This window comes from Acinonyx jubatus, chromosome B3, assembly GCF_027475565.1.
Source record: "Acinonyx jubatus isolate Ajub_Pintada_27869175 chromosome B3, VMU_Ajub_asm_v1.0, whole genome shotgun sequence".
Classification (NCBI taxonomy): Eukaryota; Metazoa; Chordata; class Mammalia; order Carnivora; family Felidae; genus Acinonyx; species Acinonyx jubatus.
In genome coordinates, this window is record NC_069386.1 from 49,795,706 (window position 1) to 49,814,486 (window position 18,781).

An 18,781-nucleotide genomic window follows, 5' to 3' on the forward strand; every position below is an offset into this window, starting at 1 on the left:
AACTATTAAAACTGTTAAAAATGAATTTTATTTTTAACTTTAAAAATGAAATTAAATTGTTAAAGTAATGTAATTTATTTTATATTAACTAAGTTTAGATTATGATTACAATTATACACTAATTCTTTTTTTTTTAATTAATTTATTTATTTTTGAGAGAGAGAGTGTGTGGGAGGAGGGGTGGAGGGCAAGAGAGAGGGAGAGAGAGAATCCCAAGCAGATTCCTTACTTCCCAGCACAGAGCCTAAAGCAGGGCTCAATCTCACAAACCCGTGAGATCATGACCTAAGCTGAAACCAAGAGTTGGATGCTTAACCGACTGAGCCACTGAGGTGCCCCACACACTAATTCTTTAAATGACTATAGAACAAATTGTGTGATTTGTCTTGTGTAATTTTTTTTCTAATTTAATTGTATGGCACACAATATGTCACCCTTCATTTTTGAATTTCATAATATAGAGTTATTTTATAAAAAGTATTGAAAAGATAAGTTTCCCACAGGCCTCTCTTATATACTTTATATTAAAAGATTTGTCATTTGAAGCATCTGAATTAATTTTCTCTTCTTCAGTTGTTAACTGGTCTCCTCTGCTGGATCCTTGTCAGTGGCATTGGGTGTGACGCAGATAGTTCTGGCCTCCCTGTCTGCATGCAGTGTAATCATTCATTTTTGTTTTTATTTCTATTATTTTTAATTTTTTTAATGTTTATTTATCTTTGAGAGAGAGAGAGAGAGAGAGAGAGCGAGCATGGGCAGGGTAGGGGCAGAGATAGAGGGAGACACAATCTGAAGCAGGCTCCAGGCTCCAAGCTGTCAGCACAGATCCCAATGTGGGGCTCCAACCCAGGAATGGTGAGATCATGACCTGAGCTGAAGTCAGACGGCTTAACCGACTGAGGCAACCGGATCATTTACTTTGATTTTTAACAGCATTTGCCATCTACTCTGTGATTGGATTGCATCATTTGATAATCAGTGACAGCCTGACTAATGGGTGGAGGTGGGACTTTATGTTAGAAAGGAGGCCGTGTTTGGGTCCTGGTTTTATAAGTGATCAGTTCATTAGGGAATGTTTTTATGTAATGATGGCTTTTTCATTTTTATACATTTCAATGAATATGGTGTTTCATACGATGAATGCTTAGCTAATGAGACCCCTTTGTACATCTTAGAAATCATAAATAAGAAACATTATTCTATTCTTGGGGAAATTTCAGTCATATAATATCATCAGAAGAATAGTTGGGGAAAAAAAATGTACTTGGAAACCCTGACTTGGCTATTTAGCAAAAGGCTAACTGAGCAACTCACTTTACTTCTCTATTCCTCATTTTCCCTTTGTTTAAGATCAGATAATTTCTAAATTCTTCCGGCTCTAACACAGCCAGATTCCAAGAATATTTTTGCAGCTATCATCTATATGTTTTTTCACATAGTGTTTAAATATTTAAATTAATTACTATTGCACAAAGTCACAAAAGTGAGAAGATGAAGGTGGTTCCAAGCATCAGTTTTACCAAACTTATTTTGTGGTTGTGGTAGGTTGGGCAGGTCAGATTCTTTCACAACAAACTCAGTGGGGGATCCAATATGTTTTCAGAGAGAAGTTTTATCAGAACATGTTGTCAGACAGTGCATTTCCACCTTCAAAGGCAGGGGGTAAAACCAGTCTTGTTTAACCATTTTGTCTTTCTGAATCAGATAGAAAAAGATGAGGCACAAGCTGAACACAGCAGGACACAGGAAAAAAAATAAATAAATGAGTAGACTTTTTAAAATAAAGATGTTAAACTTATACCTTAACATTTATTACATTTTTTCCCCTAAACTTTTGGGTCTTTTTGCTTCTCCTTTTTATGTGTATATTAGGTTGTTGAGAGTTTGAATTTTGTGTTGTTGCCCTTAGTTTTACTTGTCATTTATTTGGGTTATTGCGGGTAGTGGAAGAATAATTTGTGTTCCGCTAGCCATCTGGGATTCTACTTGCAGACCTTCTGACTCAGTAGCTTTTCCCAAAGTCTGTGTACTCAAACAAAGAGCTGGGCTCTGTGTGCCTCTTCCTACTCCCCACCTGCTGTTTAGAGCATTCACATGTAGATATATCAATACCATTTTACTCCCCAGGCTCACAAAGTTCAGAGGTTGGAATGGACCATTGTCCCTTAGTGCTACCCTCTCACTGTCCTGATTGTTAACAACACCTGTCCTGCTTCAACCTGGAACTTGAAACAGTGGAACAAAAAGCAATGGGATGTTTGGGAAAATACTAGCACCTTCTCCATGTGTGCAAAGCCTGGACAACACATTTTGGGAAACTATCTGTCAGGCAATCACAGGGCATTCTATAAACAATACATGAACTAATAACTTAAAATTTATATTTAGCCCTTACATTTTTGCAGTCCCATAGATTGAATGAAATCTTTTCATATGTAGTTACTTGCTCTAGACTTTTTAATTGTAATCAGACTGATGAATGTCTCTAAAACAGTTCTGTTAAAATGATGGTTTATATAGACTTTATCATTCTAAAAGTAACATAATTATATTTATATTTTTGCACAATATTCAGTCATGATTTAGCATTCTACTTTGAATAGAATCTGCATTTGCGGAATATATAGTATATATACTACCATACAAATACGAATATAAATAAGGTTAACATTTTTTATAGCCTTTGCTAAACATTACTAAAAATTGTGCATGTCCAATCTATTAATGTGAAAACAAGAATTATTATTATTGGCATTTGTTGTCACTCCATATTACTTAGGTTCAAAATGATGCTAATATTGTTTTTAAAGTCCTTTGGTGACATGACTTTAAAAATATACTATTTCTTAAAATTTTTAATTTTTTTAATTTATTTTTTAAAGTTGTATTTATTTATTTTGAGACAGTGAGAGACAGCATGAGCAGGGGAGGGGCAGAGAGGGAGAGAGAATTCCAAGCGCTGACAGTGCGAAGCCAGATGTGGGGCTCCAACTCATGGACCATGAGATCATGACCTGAGCAGAAATCAGGAGTTGGAACACTTAACTGAATGAACCGCCCAGGTGCCCCAAGGTTTAAAAATTTTTAAACGATGATGATTATAGAATTATAATTATAGAATTATAATATTCAATCATTTAAAATATAGCAACGTTTTATACTTATAATCTAAATTGACTTGTTTCCAAATGAAAACCAACTTTGTTGTATGTTAAAAAAAAATTGGAATAATGTTTATGATTTGAAAATTTTCTAAAGTGTCCAGTTGCTTCTGAGGCTTAAGGTGATCATATTTAGGGACAGAAATGTAGGATCTTTGATTACAGCAGTGCAATTGGTCTATTTTGGCTGTATGGATCACAAAATACAAGGACAAGACCAGACCAGGGAACATGTCATATTGCTAGAATCATGGCTACGATTCTGATTGTCCTAGTAATTGAGGAGTCTAGACACTGGCCAGAGATTATAGCTTTGGGGAAGTGGAGCTACATAGGAGTGTGGCAGTCTGTCTTCCACATGCTTGATTAACCCATAATTCATAAGTAATCATAGCTACAGTTTGTTAATAGGTGACTTCCTCGCTTAAACACCCCTTCGAGGCTCATAACTGCGATTAGAATAAATCTGAGACTCAACAGAGTTTGCAAGGCTTTAATGTAATCTGGCTCCTGTCCTGTCTGGCTCATCCTCCACTCCCACATTCTGCTCTCCAGGAGTACTAAAATAGCCACAGTGCATGCTCTCTACACGTATCCTCACCCCTCCTCCAGCCATCACTCCAGGGGTCCTCTCATGTTTTTCTCTTTGCCTAGAGTACCTGGTCTTGCATTTTTCTTTAGTTCATTTCTTCTGAATCTTTCAGATTGCAGTCTGTTGTCACTTCTGCTTAGACTCCTTGTGTTATCAAGGCCGGATGTGAGGTACCTGCTCCAGACCTTCATAGTTTCCTACATTTGTCCTTACTTTGTCCTTATCCTAGCTATGTCGTTCTTGCTGGGACCTACCTCTCTCCCCTCTGAGTGTAAAAAGTGGGAGCTGCATCTTTGCAGATGCTGAGTCTTGTTCTGTATTCTGTGGACAGCTACTCATACCAGGTTCTACTCAGTAGGCACCCAGCAAGAACCTCCTGAATGTCTGCTGAATGAACAGAAACAGAAATAAACCCAAAACATGGACCTGGGAATGGTAGCCTCCAAGAACATGTGCATCTCAGTTAAAGAAAATGATACTGAATATTTTTAAGACTCTTGATACATGTCATCATGTTTTGGAAAAAGAAGAAGGCCATCTAGATGTCATCAGAGTCCTGTTAAAATGAACACTGAAACAGCATGGGATACTCTACTTTTGGTTTCTTATAAGTTTGAGAAAATTTTAGCAAATTTAAGGGTTCAAAACCAGTATAATATGTAAAATTTTATACTTGTTTCCTTTTTATTGAGACAAATGGCTTAAATACTATCCCCCGCTGTGATATTTTTGGTTTTATTGCTCATTTTATTTCTTGAAATATTAGTATTTTACTATTACTTTTTATGAGTTGTTATATACCTAAAATATTAACCTTTGATTATTTATCTAGTAAATCTTCTTACGCCTCTAAATTTAATCTGGTTAATGTATTTTTGAGGGAGTAAAGCACAATGTTAAAAACATCTAGATAGCCTTATTACTTTTAGTATGGTAAAAATGCAGGCTTTTGTAGAAATTTGAAAAATCGATATAATCAAGGGGCAACCTGGCTAGCTCAGTTGGTAGAGCATACAGCTCTTAATCTCAAGGTTGTGAGTTCAAGCCCCATGTTGGGTGTAGAGATTACTTTAAAATAAAATCTTTAAAAAAATAGACAAATTAAAAGGAGATGTTAAGAAATCTCTGCAATTTTATAAAAAATGGAATTGTGCTTTTTAAATCTAGGTATTTTTCTATAGAATATATATGTGAATTTCTTGCCATGGCATTATATACAAAAACTCTTTTTAAGAGCTGCTTAGTATTTTAATGTGTGCAGATATCATAATATATTTAGCCAAATCTATACTATGGGACATTTATTTTCAGCTTATTGCTGTAGAAAGTTCTACAATGAATATTCTTTCTCATGTAATTTTGTGTATCTTTGTAATTTGACACTTAGAATAAATCATTTTTAAAAGAATTTCTATATTCAGTGGTATAGAATATGTTTTTTAAAAGTTTATTTATTTTGAGAGAGAGAGAGAGAGAGAGAGAGAGAAAGAGAGATCATGCATGCATGCACACAGAAGAGCAGGGGAAGGTCAGAGAGAGAGGGAGAGAGAGAATCCCAAGCAAGCTCCATGGTGTCAGCACATAGCTGGATACAGAGTTCGATCTCATGAAGCATGAGATCATGAGCCAAAATCAAGAGTCAGATGCTTAACCAACTGAGGGACCCAGGTGCTCCAAATGGTATATATATTTTAAAGTTGTTGATACACTGCACCAATTGCCTTTCATAAAAGGGGTACCAATTTACACCCATTGTATAATGTAACAGAGCGCCCATTTTCTCTATTGCTTATTGAAACAAAATACAGTAGTTCCTCCCTCATCCGTGGTTTCACTTACCCATGGTTCAGAAGCAGATGATCCTTCTCCTGACATATTATCAGAAAGTCAATGGTAACCTCAAACTATGCCACAGTACCTACGTCATTTGCCTCATTTTACTTCCTCTCTAGGCATTTTATCATCTCACATTATCACAAGAAGTAGGGTGAGTACTGTACAATAAGAGATTTTCAGAGAGGGACCATATTCACATAACTTTTATTGCAATATATTCTTCTAAAGTTCTATTTTATTATTAGTTATTATCATTAATCTCTTCCTGTGCCTAACTTACAAATTAAACTTTATCATAGGTATGTATGCATAGGGAAACAGTAAATACAGGTTTCAGTGCAATCTGTGATTTCAGGCATCTACTAGGAGTCTTTGGAACATATACACTATGGATAAGGAGGAGCTACTGAATTTTAATTTTTGACACTATTTACAAACCCAATTTTTATCTATCAGTGGGGCTAATAAACATTTATACTCCCTGGGTATCTGACAGTCACAGATACAGATTCTCTTTTGAAGAATGCATCTTCAACCCATGACTCAAAGGATTCTCACTGATAACGTTTCACACATGCATACACACAGTTACAAAACATAAGGCAACAGAAAAGCACCAGCAAAATCAAAAAGCAGAGTCACACAAAGATTTTAAAAATAGGAATTACAGATACACCATACAAAAATAAGTACTTTAAAAAAAAAAAAAAAAGCAGGGCTCCTGGGTGGCTCTGTTAAGTGTCCGACTCTTGGTTTCGGCTCAGGTCATGAGCTCACAGTTGGTGGGTTTGAGCCCCACATCAGGCTCCACACAAAGTGTGGAGCCTGCTTGGGATTCTCTTCCTCTCTCTCTGCCCCTCCCCTGCTTGCTCTCTCTCTCTCTCTTTCTCTCTCAAAATAAATAAAGAAATAAACATTAAAAAATAAATTAATAAAAATAAAGGTTTAAAAATATGAGTAAGAAATAACTGTAAAAATGTGTTTTTTAAAGGGACCAAATAGAACTTATAGAGATTAAAATGCAAAAATCAAAATTAAAAACTCAAGGGGAAGTTAAATGTGATAGTAGAGACAGGTAAGAAGAAAATAGGCAAGATAAAAGAGAATTCTGAAGTGATGCTCAGCATGTAGCACAGAAAGACACAGAGATTAAAAAAAAAAAAATGAAAAAAGATAGAGTGTCTGACAAACAGCCAGCTCATCAAAGTCCTGTACAGAGTTCATGGGATGGATAGAAAAAAATATGCAAAAAGGTAAGTCTGAGAACTTAACAAAATTAAAGATAGGAATACTCAGATACAATGTAGGATTGGGGGAAAGCATCCCCACCTAAAAAGAATTCTAGTGATTCCATGATTCTATGCAGAATATTAAAGACAAAAAGATCTAAAAAGCAGCAGAGAAAAGACAGATGGAGTGACAGACTACCAGCTGACACCTCAACCGCATCAAAGGAAACCAAAAGACTACAGAATAATGCCTTCAAAAATGCTGTGAGAAAATAAGTCCAATTAAAATAGTATACTCAGTGAAGTGACCTTCCAAGAAAAACATTATTCCATTGAGATGATCTACAAAGTCAAAATTTGATTCTTTGAAAAGAATATCAAAATTGACAAACTTCTTTGTGGATCCCGAGAAACTTAACAGAAGACCATGGGGGAGGGGAAGGAAAAAAAAAAGAGGTCAGAGAGGGAGGAATCCAAAACATAAGAGACTCTTAAAAACTGAGAACAAACTGAGGGTTGATGGGGGTGGGAGGGAGGGGAGGGTGGGCAATGAGCATTGAGGAGGGCACCTGTTGGGATGAGCACTGGGTGTTGTATGGAAATCAATTTGACTATAAATTTCATATTTAAAAAACAAAAAAAATTGACAAACTTCTGGCAAGAAAAAAAACAACAGAAGCAACAAACTAATATCAGAAATGAAAACAGACCCATAGCTACAGAAAGTTTTAAAAAAATGATAAGCAAATAATATAAACATCCCTCTGAACAATCATTAAACTAGCAAAAGAAATTAAGCATGGTCTAAGTAAGCGTGAGATACAATCTGGAACTTGACAAGCATCCTCAAATTTATATGAAAGAATAAAAGATCATAGGAAGAACAAGATAGGAGAATCTATCCACCCGATCTGAAGTCTTTTTGTAAAGCTATGGATACTATGGAATGTCCTGAGTCCTAGGTAAATTGATTCAAGTCCCAGGCAGCAGATCAGTGAGAAAAGAAGAGATTCACAAATGATATTGGAATATTGGATATCAAGGTAAAAAGTATGAAAATAATTTCCTAGTGTAAGCACACCACAAAAATGAAAAAGTATTAAAGAATCAAAAAGTGTGTGAAACTTTAAATTTTGGGATAAGTATATGTGAATGTTTTTATTTCCTCTGAATAGGGAAAGTTTTCATTTTTCTTTGTAAAGAAGACACAGAAAGTATAATCTTTAAAGTAAATGTTTCCTAAGTTTGACAGTAGTAAAATAGGAACTCAATGTTTATCAGAGAACACTTTTAAAAAATAATGTAAAGACAAGCCACAAATAGAAGGTATGTGGATCACATAACCAGCAAAAGATAACTTCTGGAATAAATACATAACCCTAAAATCAATAATAAAAGGATAAATAGAAGGTTTACAAAAGCCATAGGTAGGTACTTTATAGAACAATCATAAAAAGGCCAAGGAACTATTGCCTTGATATTCAGTTAATGGTAATAATTAAAGAAATGAAAATTAAAACTACAAGGGATACCAAATTATACCCCCTATATTGACAAAAATAAGATCCTGTATTAATGATGATGTGGCATATGGAAACTCATCATACAATGGTACTGAGATTCACAGATTGGTACAAATCACTTGGAAGAAGAATTTGGGATAATCTCCTAGTTAAAGAAGTGCATGTCTTATGAATTATCACTGTCACTCTAGAAATTTTTGCAAATGTGAACCAGAAGTCTTTACCAGAAGAATATTCACTGTAACTTTTTTTTTCTTTTTGCAATAGTAAATCTTGCAAATAATTTAAATGGCCACTTAAAAACAATAGATACATAAACTGTATTATCATATAGCATAATATTTTACAGCAGCAAAAATGAAAGAACTACAGCTATAATCATCGAATCCTAGAAATATAAATTTCAGCATAATAAAGCAAATTGGAAAAAATGTTAATATTTATATCAAAATTCAAAAAAACAAAAAAAATAGTCAGTTGGACTATTTAAGGTTAAGACATTAAATGAAACCAAAGAGGGACGCCCGGGGGGCTCAGTTGGTTAAGTGTCCAACTTCAGCTCAGGTTATCATCTCAAGGTCCGGGAGTTCAAGCCCCGCATCTAGCTCTGTGCTGACAGCTCAGAGCCTGGAGCCTGCTTCAGATTCTGTGTCTTCCTCTCTCTCCACCTCTCCCCCTCTCAAAAATAAATAGACATTAAATAAATGAATGAATGAATGAATAAATAAATAAATAAGTAAATAAAACCAAAGAAATCATAAACATGAAATTCAAGATATTCGTTACCTCTGAAAGCAGTCAAGGGTATAGAATCAGGTCTGGTTCTGTTTTTTAGTTGGATGGGGGCACTTTGTTAACATTCCTTTAATATTTCATAAGCATTATTTACTATGCAACGTATAAACTGTAGAAAAAATAACATAGGACAAAAATGTAGCACAATGAATTACCTCAAAGCAGACACCTACATAATCACTACGTAGATTAAGTAATAAAATATTCAGCACTGTAGAAACTATGTCCTTCCTATCCTCAAAAAGTAACTACTATCCTTATAGATTTAATATCTGTGCATACATCCTTAAACCTTAGGGTGTTTTGCCTCTATTTTTTTTGTTTGTTTGTTTATTGAGAGAGTGGGGGAGGGGCAATGGACAGGAAAAGAAAGAATCTTAAGCAAGTTCCATGCCCAGCATGGAGCCCAACTTGGGGCTCCATCTCATGACCAGTCTCCAGATCATGATCTGTGCCTAAATCAAAAGTAGGTTGCTTAAATGACTGAGCCACCCAGGTGCCCCTGCCCCTGTTTCCTTCAAACTTAACATGAATAAAGTCATACGGTTAATTATTTTGTGTCTGGCTTCTTTGGTCAACATTATGCTGGTAGAATCACACATTCTCCATGTTGTTGAATGTCTATAGTTTTGTCATTTTCACTGTTGCTTATTTTTTCATTGCCTGGATACATCACAATGTCTCTATTCATTCCATTGTCGGTGGGCATTTAGGTTGCTTCTAGTCTGGGGCAATTATGAATAATGATGCTATATAGTTATGCCCATGTTTCTTCATATACAACATTGATGTTAGGTCCTAAAAGAACTAAATTAATGGCTTACATGTTATTTTGTATGTACTAAACATTACATAATAATAAATAATGTAAGAAGCCTTCTTTGCCAAATTAGTAGGTAATGAATGCTATTACTATTTTAGTTTCACTTTTTGGTTACTACTGGTAGTAAACGTTTTATTTTTTTTTTCTTTTCCTACTTTAATTTGGATGTTATTTTTGTGAATTGCTATTGATGTTACTTGCTCATTTTTCAAACTGTATGGTACTATATTTTGATTTGCAAAAATCATTTATTAATAATTATACTAAACTTTGTACTTATTAATGGAAATACATTTATTTTTTTTAATTTGCCCCATTTTTTTTCACCTTTAAATTGTTTTAATGGTTGATTTTTTAAGCTTTCTTTTTTATGGTCATAAATTAAAGATATCACTGCAAAAAATTGCAAAAAACCCCTAAGGTATAAAAACCCTTTTAATTCTCTCTTTCCAATTAACTATTGTTAATTTTGGTGCATGCCTTTTATGACTGTATATAAAACATATATTTTATATATATAGCGTGTGTGTGACTACATATTATATATATTTATGTTGACTATATATATTAACTGTACATAATGTATACATACATTTATTTATATATTAAATATATGTGTATATATACATATACTTATGTATATTTATATCAATATATAAAATTATATATTCACACACACGTAGTTTTACAAAAGGAGGATTATTTTTTCTGCTTAACAGAGCACACATCACATTTTTTCCTCAATAAATAAAGTTTTACATCATCATTTTAAAATATTTTAATGTTGAGGCACTTGGGTGGATCAGTCAGTTAAGCATCCGACTCTTGATTTCAGGTCATGATCTCACAGTAGTGAGACGGAGCCCCACTTTGGGCTCCCTGCTCAGTGCAGAGCCTACTTGATACTCTCTCTCTCTCTTTCTCTCTCTCTCTTCCCCTCTCTCCATTTGTTTTCTCTCTCTCTCTCTCTCTAAAATAAAAATTTTTAAACATTTAAAATATTTTAATGGTATTCCATTGCATACATACGTTAATCATTCAGTCAACACATACTGACTGAGTTCCTTAGTAACTATATAGCAGCATCATTTTATAGGCCTTGGGGGCAAAACAATGCACAGAATTCCTGCAAAGGTGCAGTCTGATTGCTACTGGGGAAAATATACAGTAAACAAGTAATATTTTATGTTATACAAGGTAACCAGAGGTACTAGGAAGAAAAAAAGCAAGGAAGAGGATGGAGACTAATGGGTGTGAGGGGAGAGGGCCATTAAGAGGAAGGCCTCTTAATGAACAGAAACATAACTGAAGTATGAGAGCCCACCATGCCAATATTTTGGGCAAAATCATTTTAGGCAGAGAAATAATAAATGCAAGTTTGTTAGGCAAAGCTTACAAAAAAATAGTTATATGATATTGGTTAACATTTAGGTTACTTCCAAATATTTAAAATTTTAAACAAATTTGGTGAGAAAATTCTTGTCAAGACTTCCTAAATTCTTGCAGATGTTCTATTCTTCTCCTTAATTTTCAAACCCACTTTTTCCCTGTTGTATATTCATGGCTATGCTGATATGAAAACATGAAATCATATATTAGAGGACATAAATCTGATGCCATCTTACTCCATAGGCCTAATTCACATTTTTTAAGAGGAAAAATAAAAGACTTAGGAAGAAAAAATAACTTTTTATGAACTATTAGAATGTAGAATGTTTAATTTAGAGGGGAATGTTTAGAGCTAAGACAAAAAAAAATTCAAATGACTTGCCTTTAGTTGTACTGCTACTTAATACTTTCTTTTTATGCCATTTTAATATCATAGACACTTTAATAAAATCACTTAAAAATAAGAACTTTGACACACATATATTTTTTTAAATCTCCTTTAGGTTGCTGATGTCAAGCCTTTCTCAGGACCTTTTAATGTCTTGCCTGTGAAGACAAGATGGAGTGACATTGGCTTTCATATCCTTCTATTTGATCTGGAAAACCTTGTTGAACTTTTGCTGCCAACTCCAGTCTGTGACGTTGACCCTTCCAATTCATTCTATGGTAGTGAGATCCTGAGAAGAGCCAAAAGCACAGTTGAGAAGAAAACACTGACTCTGAAAAGAAATAAAACTGCCTCTGGTTCTCTCTCAGCAGAGGCACAAGCCAAGCCTGTCAGTGAGAACCAGGCCCAGGGAGAGAATACTGCCAAATCCTTAGGAGATAATGAAGGCATTAAAAGGCAGAAGAAAATAAAGAACTCCAAAAAGATGCACCCCAAGCCATCAAGAAAAGTGGATGCCAACGTCACGATAGACACAGCTAAATTGTTCCTCTCTTGCTTTTTGCCGTGGGGAGTAGATAAAGAATTTGATAATCTGTGCATTAAGCATCTAGATATTTTAAAGCTTCAGGGTTCTGTTTCTTTAGGACTTGCCTCAAATGAGGATCACTTCTCATTGATGCTGCCGGGTTGGGATTTATGCAATGCCGAAATGAAAAAAGACTATTCAAAAGTAAATTTATTTTCCAAAAAAGTTTTGGACTTGTCAAATAAATACACGTCCACTCTTCCAAACCAAGTTGGGATGCCAAGAGGACTGGAAAATAATTGTGATTCTTCGCAAGAGTCAAACACCCTAAACACTATAGTTTATTTATTGAACAGACTATTTGCAGTTAATAAGTTAGTTAACACACCTTTAGAGTTGGCATGTGGAATTGACAGGTAAGACATGCATAAAGATTTTGAATATTGTTATTTGGGACATTAAAAATTATCATTATTTGCTGTATTCATTCATCTCTCTAACCTCCCGCCCTCCTTTCCATCCTCCTTTCTTTTAGTCTCCTAAGTGAAGACTAAATATGCAGCAACTCCTTTAGCTTAAAACACATTTAAGAAAAATCTTGCTATTAATTCATTGAGATTAGAGGATAATCTGGGCAATAAATCTATATATTTTAAAATTTATTCATTCAACAAATATATATTGCTTTCATAATATGTGCCAGGAAAATCATAGTGTTGGATGATGAATGAAATAATAGATAGGTAGATAGAAAGGTGGATGATAGATAGATTGATTCATACACACGTTGAAATCCATTTTACTTGCTGTGAATTAAATATGAACAAAGAACATTTAAGTAAATGCCAATAATAATGTATTTCATATATCATCAGAAAAAGTTTTAAAATTTCATACCTGAAATCCCACCATTTAATTTATACTTTAGTGTATTAAACTAGAGGAAGCTATCAGTAATTCATTTACAAAAAGTACAGTTTAGTAACAATAGCTATTGTTTTTTGCATGTTTATTATCTATTAGTGACCATGTAAGCACTTACATGATTTCATTTAATATGCAAAGCTGGCATATAGGTATTATTAATTTGCTCCTTGTAAAGATGAGGGCATTGAGTCTTGAGAATTTATCTTCAAGACAAATTCACCTCCTTAGAGGCTGATTCAAAGCAGAGCTCCATTCTAATTCCAGAGCCGCATTAATTACTAAACTTAACTCTGTGTGTTTACCTTCTTCCACTGCTAAAATTAGTATAGCTTTTCATTGTATGATGTTAGAGGATTGAATTCAGGTGCTTACTGAATATATCCTTAGCACTAGCCTACAGAGGAAGTATAAATAAATGTCTCATTTGGGTAGGAACTAATTCAAATGATAAAAATAATACACATGAAATAAATAGAAACACTGAAGTAGGGCAAAGGAATGAAGAAAAATATTTGTAGTATAGATAAGTATTTTGGTGGCCAGACTAAAGAGAATAATTAGTGTGAGATGAAACCAACAGAAAGCCTTCACAGAAGAGACATTGTCTGAAGTGCCTACTACATGGTGGTAAATGGTCCTTGACATTTCTGTTATGTGATAGGAGCTCAGTTCAACATGTATCTGTGCCAGGCACTATATAATAGGCACAGTTTCTGTCCTCAGTAGACCTAGCAAGTTGGGTAGCAAGTCTATGTGGATTACATAGGATTCAGTGTTATGCTTCCTTCCATTATAATGATTCTATACTACAGCATTTTCCATTTTCTGTTCTGTGGCCTTAAGAGGGAGGAAACAGACTGGTAAATTTCTGTGATTTGCATACTTAATTTTCCTCTTTTCTTTTTTTCTGTTTATAAATATAAAATATAAATATGTTATATATACACACACACATTTAAATTTCAAATAGGCTTCTTTTATTTTCCCTTCTAGTACTAAGAAAATTACAAAGCACTTAAATATGGTTAACAAAAATCCCGTCAGCCTGAAGCCAGAAAACCTGGGAATAAATCCTGGTTTTGTTGTTTAACTAGCCATGTCGCTTTGGACAAGTCACTTAGCCCCTCTGGGCCTGGCTTTCCTCATGTAGGATATGAAGTGGATGGGATAGGTGACTACTAAGATTTCTTCAAATTCTTAAAAAACTAGGCTGCTAACAAATTATATTTGCCTAATCATGACCCCACTAAGTTGATGAGTTACTGTTTGCTGGAAGTTTTCATTCTGAGTTTGCTCCTGATAAGAAGTACAGAATGTAGAGGATGTGTCTGGTGTCCTAAAGGGAGATTAAGGGCTTTCAGCATGCTTTCCACTAAATGGCCTTAAAATTGTTGTCATACATTAGTTCATTCTTTACAAAATTCTTCATTAAGAAAAAAATCATTGAGTAGAGGTGTCAGGATTAGAGACTGCCTCCGTAAAATAGTCACTTCAACTTTGATCTGCTGTCAGGGACTGTATGTCATTTTTTAGGAAATCAAAATAACGTGTATTGGATTTGTCACACCAAATCCTTCCAACAGACTTGGCCGTTTCGCTAACATTTCACTGTGGTTGTGAAGGTTGAGAAAATCCTGGTGTACTTAACTGGGTACATGACGTAAATGCATTTTAAGGAAAAAGCCATCTGCCTATAAGAGTATTCCTGAAGAGTATCTCAAAGTTCCTATGATTAAATCACTGGCACTAGTGTAAAGTCTGCCTCCATCAGGTCCTTATTGTACCTGGGGAGAACTCTTTGGCAGATATCAACATTTTAGGATTGAAAAATTCATTGCATTAGCCACAAATTACAGGACTTAACATAGTGGGACTCCTACAAAAGTGAGTCACAAGATAATTCTGGTATAAACTAAGGTTCACAATTCAACAGGGATTAAGGTCCCGGGTAGGAACAAAGTGGGGAAATAAAGATTTACCAAAGACAGTAATGTGGACAACATTGCTAAAAATAATCTGTGTTCAGTTCCTGAATTTTTTGAAGCAGTCTTCAATTGATTTCTAAAATACTTTTCATACATTTTTAATAATATCCTTTGTTTTTTCCCCCACAGGTCTTTCAAAATGGAATCTGTGCACAACAAGGCAAGAATTCCCGGGAATGAGATTTCGAATATTTCAAGCTTCTATGGTTACTTACGAAATGGTAAGGGAGTTACAGATATAGCCTCATTTTTTTTCTTCTATGAAATAAAATAACTTGCCTATCCATAACTGGATAGCACTCAACAATTTAGAAGGATCATTACGTGTATTTATTGTTTGATTTAGTCTTCATTTCACATGGCTATACTTTTGTATTCTGCCTGTATTTTAAATATACATGATTTTTTATTAAAATAAATAACATTATAAGACATTCAGTGTGATGAATTTCATCAAATGATCTTTGAAATGCCTGAAAATCTGAAACTTTTCAGCAAAAGAAATATTTGGTTATTAAATTAAGGTCACATGTGATTTATGGGAAAGATTATTACATCAGTATCTTTATTAGAAAATAAGTGATTATTATATTAGAGAATTTTATAGCTTTTTCAGAAGGTTATAGTGGTCTTTGAATTCTTCTGAGAAATAGTCTTAGTGCTTATATTTTCTTTTGATGCCAAATCGCTAATTTATCCTCAAAATCTGCTTTTCTAAATTAAAAAAAAATTTAATGCTTATTTATTTTTGAGAGACAGGGGTGGGATAGGGGCATAGAAAGAGGGAGACACAGAATCAGAAGCAGAATCTAGGCTCTGAGCTGTCAGCACAGAGCCCAACATGGAGCTTGAACCCACAGACTGTGAGATCATGACCTAAACTGAAGTTGAACATTTAACCTACTGAGCCACCCACGTGCCCCATCTAAATTTTTGACACCTCAGTAAATGGCAAATCTGCCCGTCTAGTTGTTCAGACCAAGAACTTTGGTGTCGTTTTGACTTTCCCCTTTTTCTCATACCCCACATTCCAATCTTTTAATAATAAACATGTTGGTTCTACCTTCAGAATATATTCCAGATTCTGTTTCTCTCTACCCGCATGACCACCCCTGAGCCTTCATCCCCTCCTGCCTCGACTACAGTAACAGAAGCCTCCTAAGCACCCTTGTGCTCCTATTCCTGCTTCACACACTGTTCACAATCAAGCAGCAAAAACGACCTATCAGAAACTGAGTCAGAACCTCATGCTTTTGTTCAACACATTTCAGTGGCTTCTGTTTCACTCTGAATAAAAGCCAGTCTCTAGGACAGCAGACAAGGCCCAATATAACCTGGCTGTTCTGCCTCTGTCATTGCACACACGCCCTCACCTGACTTCATCTCTTTGGGGTTCCCCTTGCTGAGCGTGCTCCAGCTACACTGGACTTTTTACTCTTACCCAAACATAGGGCCTTTGCACTGGCTATTTCCACTCCCTAGAATGTTCTTTTCTCAGATTCCAGAGGTCAACCTGCTGCCCCCCACCTCCACCTTACATCCTTCCTTCTTGCTCAAATGCCATCTCATCGACAAAGGTGCCCTCCTTTTTCCCCAGCACACTCTACCCCATTCCCTATTTTACTGTTTTCCAAAATTCTTTTCATTTTCTGATGTAATATATATATATTTTTTTTCACTTGCCATCTACGTCCTGCTACTAAAATGAAAGCTCCATGGGGGTTATTATTTATTTATGACAGTTTTTTTCACTGCTGTGTCTCCAGTTCCCAGAGCAATGCCTTCAAGGAATTAAATACCTTTGGATTCATGGGTAAATAGTAAATAGAACAATGGTTTTGAAAATAGATGGCTGAAGTTTAAGATCTAGTTCTGCCACTTACTACTTATGCAATTTGGGGCATTTCTTTTACTCCCTTAAAAGTTTATTTACTACATTTGCAAAATGGGAATGAGATTCTGGACTTGACACGCACTATGCCTCCAAAGTTGTACAGCATATGATCAGTACATTAAGATGCCCTGAACAATGGTACATAGGGGCCCTCTCAAGTCTATTGAAAAGAATATTTTGAATATTTTAAAGTGAGAGTTTATTAATAGCTTCCAATTTTTGAGTAACTAGTATATTCAAAGAATTATGCTAATGATTTTACACATATTATCTCAATATATAAACAATCTCACAAAGTAGGAGGGACTATCTCTGTTTTACCCTCAGGAAAATTGGGGCTCAGGGAAGTTAGATGACTCACTCAGAGGCAAACAGCTGTTAAGCAGAGAGGCCAGGACTCTGACCCCAACGACTTGCTCTTTCCATTATGTCAATATACTTCTCAGTTATGATTACAACCAGTGTCCCCTTCAAATGGTCCCAGTCTGGATTGCCTGCCTTCTCCTTAAACTGTAGCCCTTAACAGGACATTTATCCTCATTTTAATTTTTTATGACATTAATAAAGGGATTAGAATTCAAGGCATAATATGAGTGGTTTCTGCAGAGACCAAGAGAATTGCTAACCAGAGCCATGGAGGCTCCAGGTGCCCCAGCCAAAGCCAAGAGCAACTAGTGTCATTATTGAATAATCTCCCTTGTGTTTAGAGGTCGTATTTATAGCACTTAAGATTCACCTAGGTCCTAAGGAAACATGGTTTTGTGTTTTAATCACTGGAATATGGGAGGTGAAGGGAAAGGAGGGATTCATTTTATGCTATTAATTCAATAAAGTCAAAGCCTGGAGAATAAAATAATACTTTGAGGTGCTCATTCTAAAGGGTTGACAGGAACCAATACCCACTTCTGTCAGCAAAAATGGTGACTCAGTAATATTGGTAAGCCTGGGGTGTTTTCTTTTTATCTTTCCCCCTGATGTTGCAATTAATTCTTTAGCTTACTGACATTGGCAAGAAAAGTTGGCTCTCATTTCTACCTCATATTAAAATTTTAACATCACATTAAAGTGCACTGTGAAGTACCCCATGATGCCAGTAAGTAGTTACAGTTGAGACCAATACTTAGCTTTGATGGTAGAGTCACAAGGTCAACAGAATAAGGGGGGGGTGGGGAAGGAGAGAGATCAAAAGAAAATTTTCTCTTACCTGCTGTGCTCCTGAAGAAATGGAGAATATGACTTCAAAATCATAGTGTTCTATCATGCTTACGTGTTTTATGCGCCGATCTTGGTCATTTAAAATTCACATCATATGTTCCTTCAGGGAAAAATAATGATAATGAGTCAGAAGTTTCTTATATATTTTTTTAATATTCTCAGTTGACTGAAGATAGAAATATGTTCAATATTTTCTATCACATTTCCCTTGACCACTAATATGATATATAAAATATATATAAAATACAAAATATTTATAAATTAGATATTTGTACATACACAGACACATATATTAATATGTAAAATGGTGATTCTATGAAAACCATACTGGAATAATACTAACCTAAACAGTTAATACCAGAATTTCAAACACATATTAATACATTAATTTAAATAGACAATTACAGTAATTTTCCCTCCAATGCAAGCCGTCATCATTTTTCCTTATCTCACTCCTAGGATCTGGCACCTAGATAATATACTTTAGCCATCAGAAAG

At 34.9% G+C, this 18,781-nt stretch overlaps 1 protein-coding gene and 1 long non-coding RNA gene across 8 annotated transcripts in view; one reads left to right on the plus strand and one right to left on the minus strand.

The window, feature by feature from the left end:
* WDR72 (WD repeat domain 72) overlaps positions 1-18,781 on the plus strand; it is a 229,937-nt gene that overhangs the window by 124,860 nt on the left and 86,296 nt on the right. For all 7 annotated transcript variants that reach the window (XM_027067276.2, XM_027067278.2, XM_027067277.2 and 4 more), the window contains 2 exons: positions 11,852-12,678; positions 15,304-15,395. In XM_027067276.2, coding sequence (XP_026923077.1) covers positions 11,852-12,678; positions 15,304-15,395 — 919 coding nt within the window. The remainder of the gene's footprint in view (positions 1-11,851; positions 12,679-15,303; positions 15,396-18,781) is intronic.
* LOC128315939 (uncharacterized) overlaps positions 10,645-18,781 on the minus strand; it is a 149,686-nt gene continuing 141,549 nt past the window's right edge. Inside the window, exon 5 of the long non-coding RNA XR_008299171.1 lies at positions 10,645-18,383. This is a non-coding gene — a long non-coding RNA (uncharacterized LOC128315939). The remainder of the gene's footprint in view (positions 18,384-18,781) is intronic.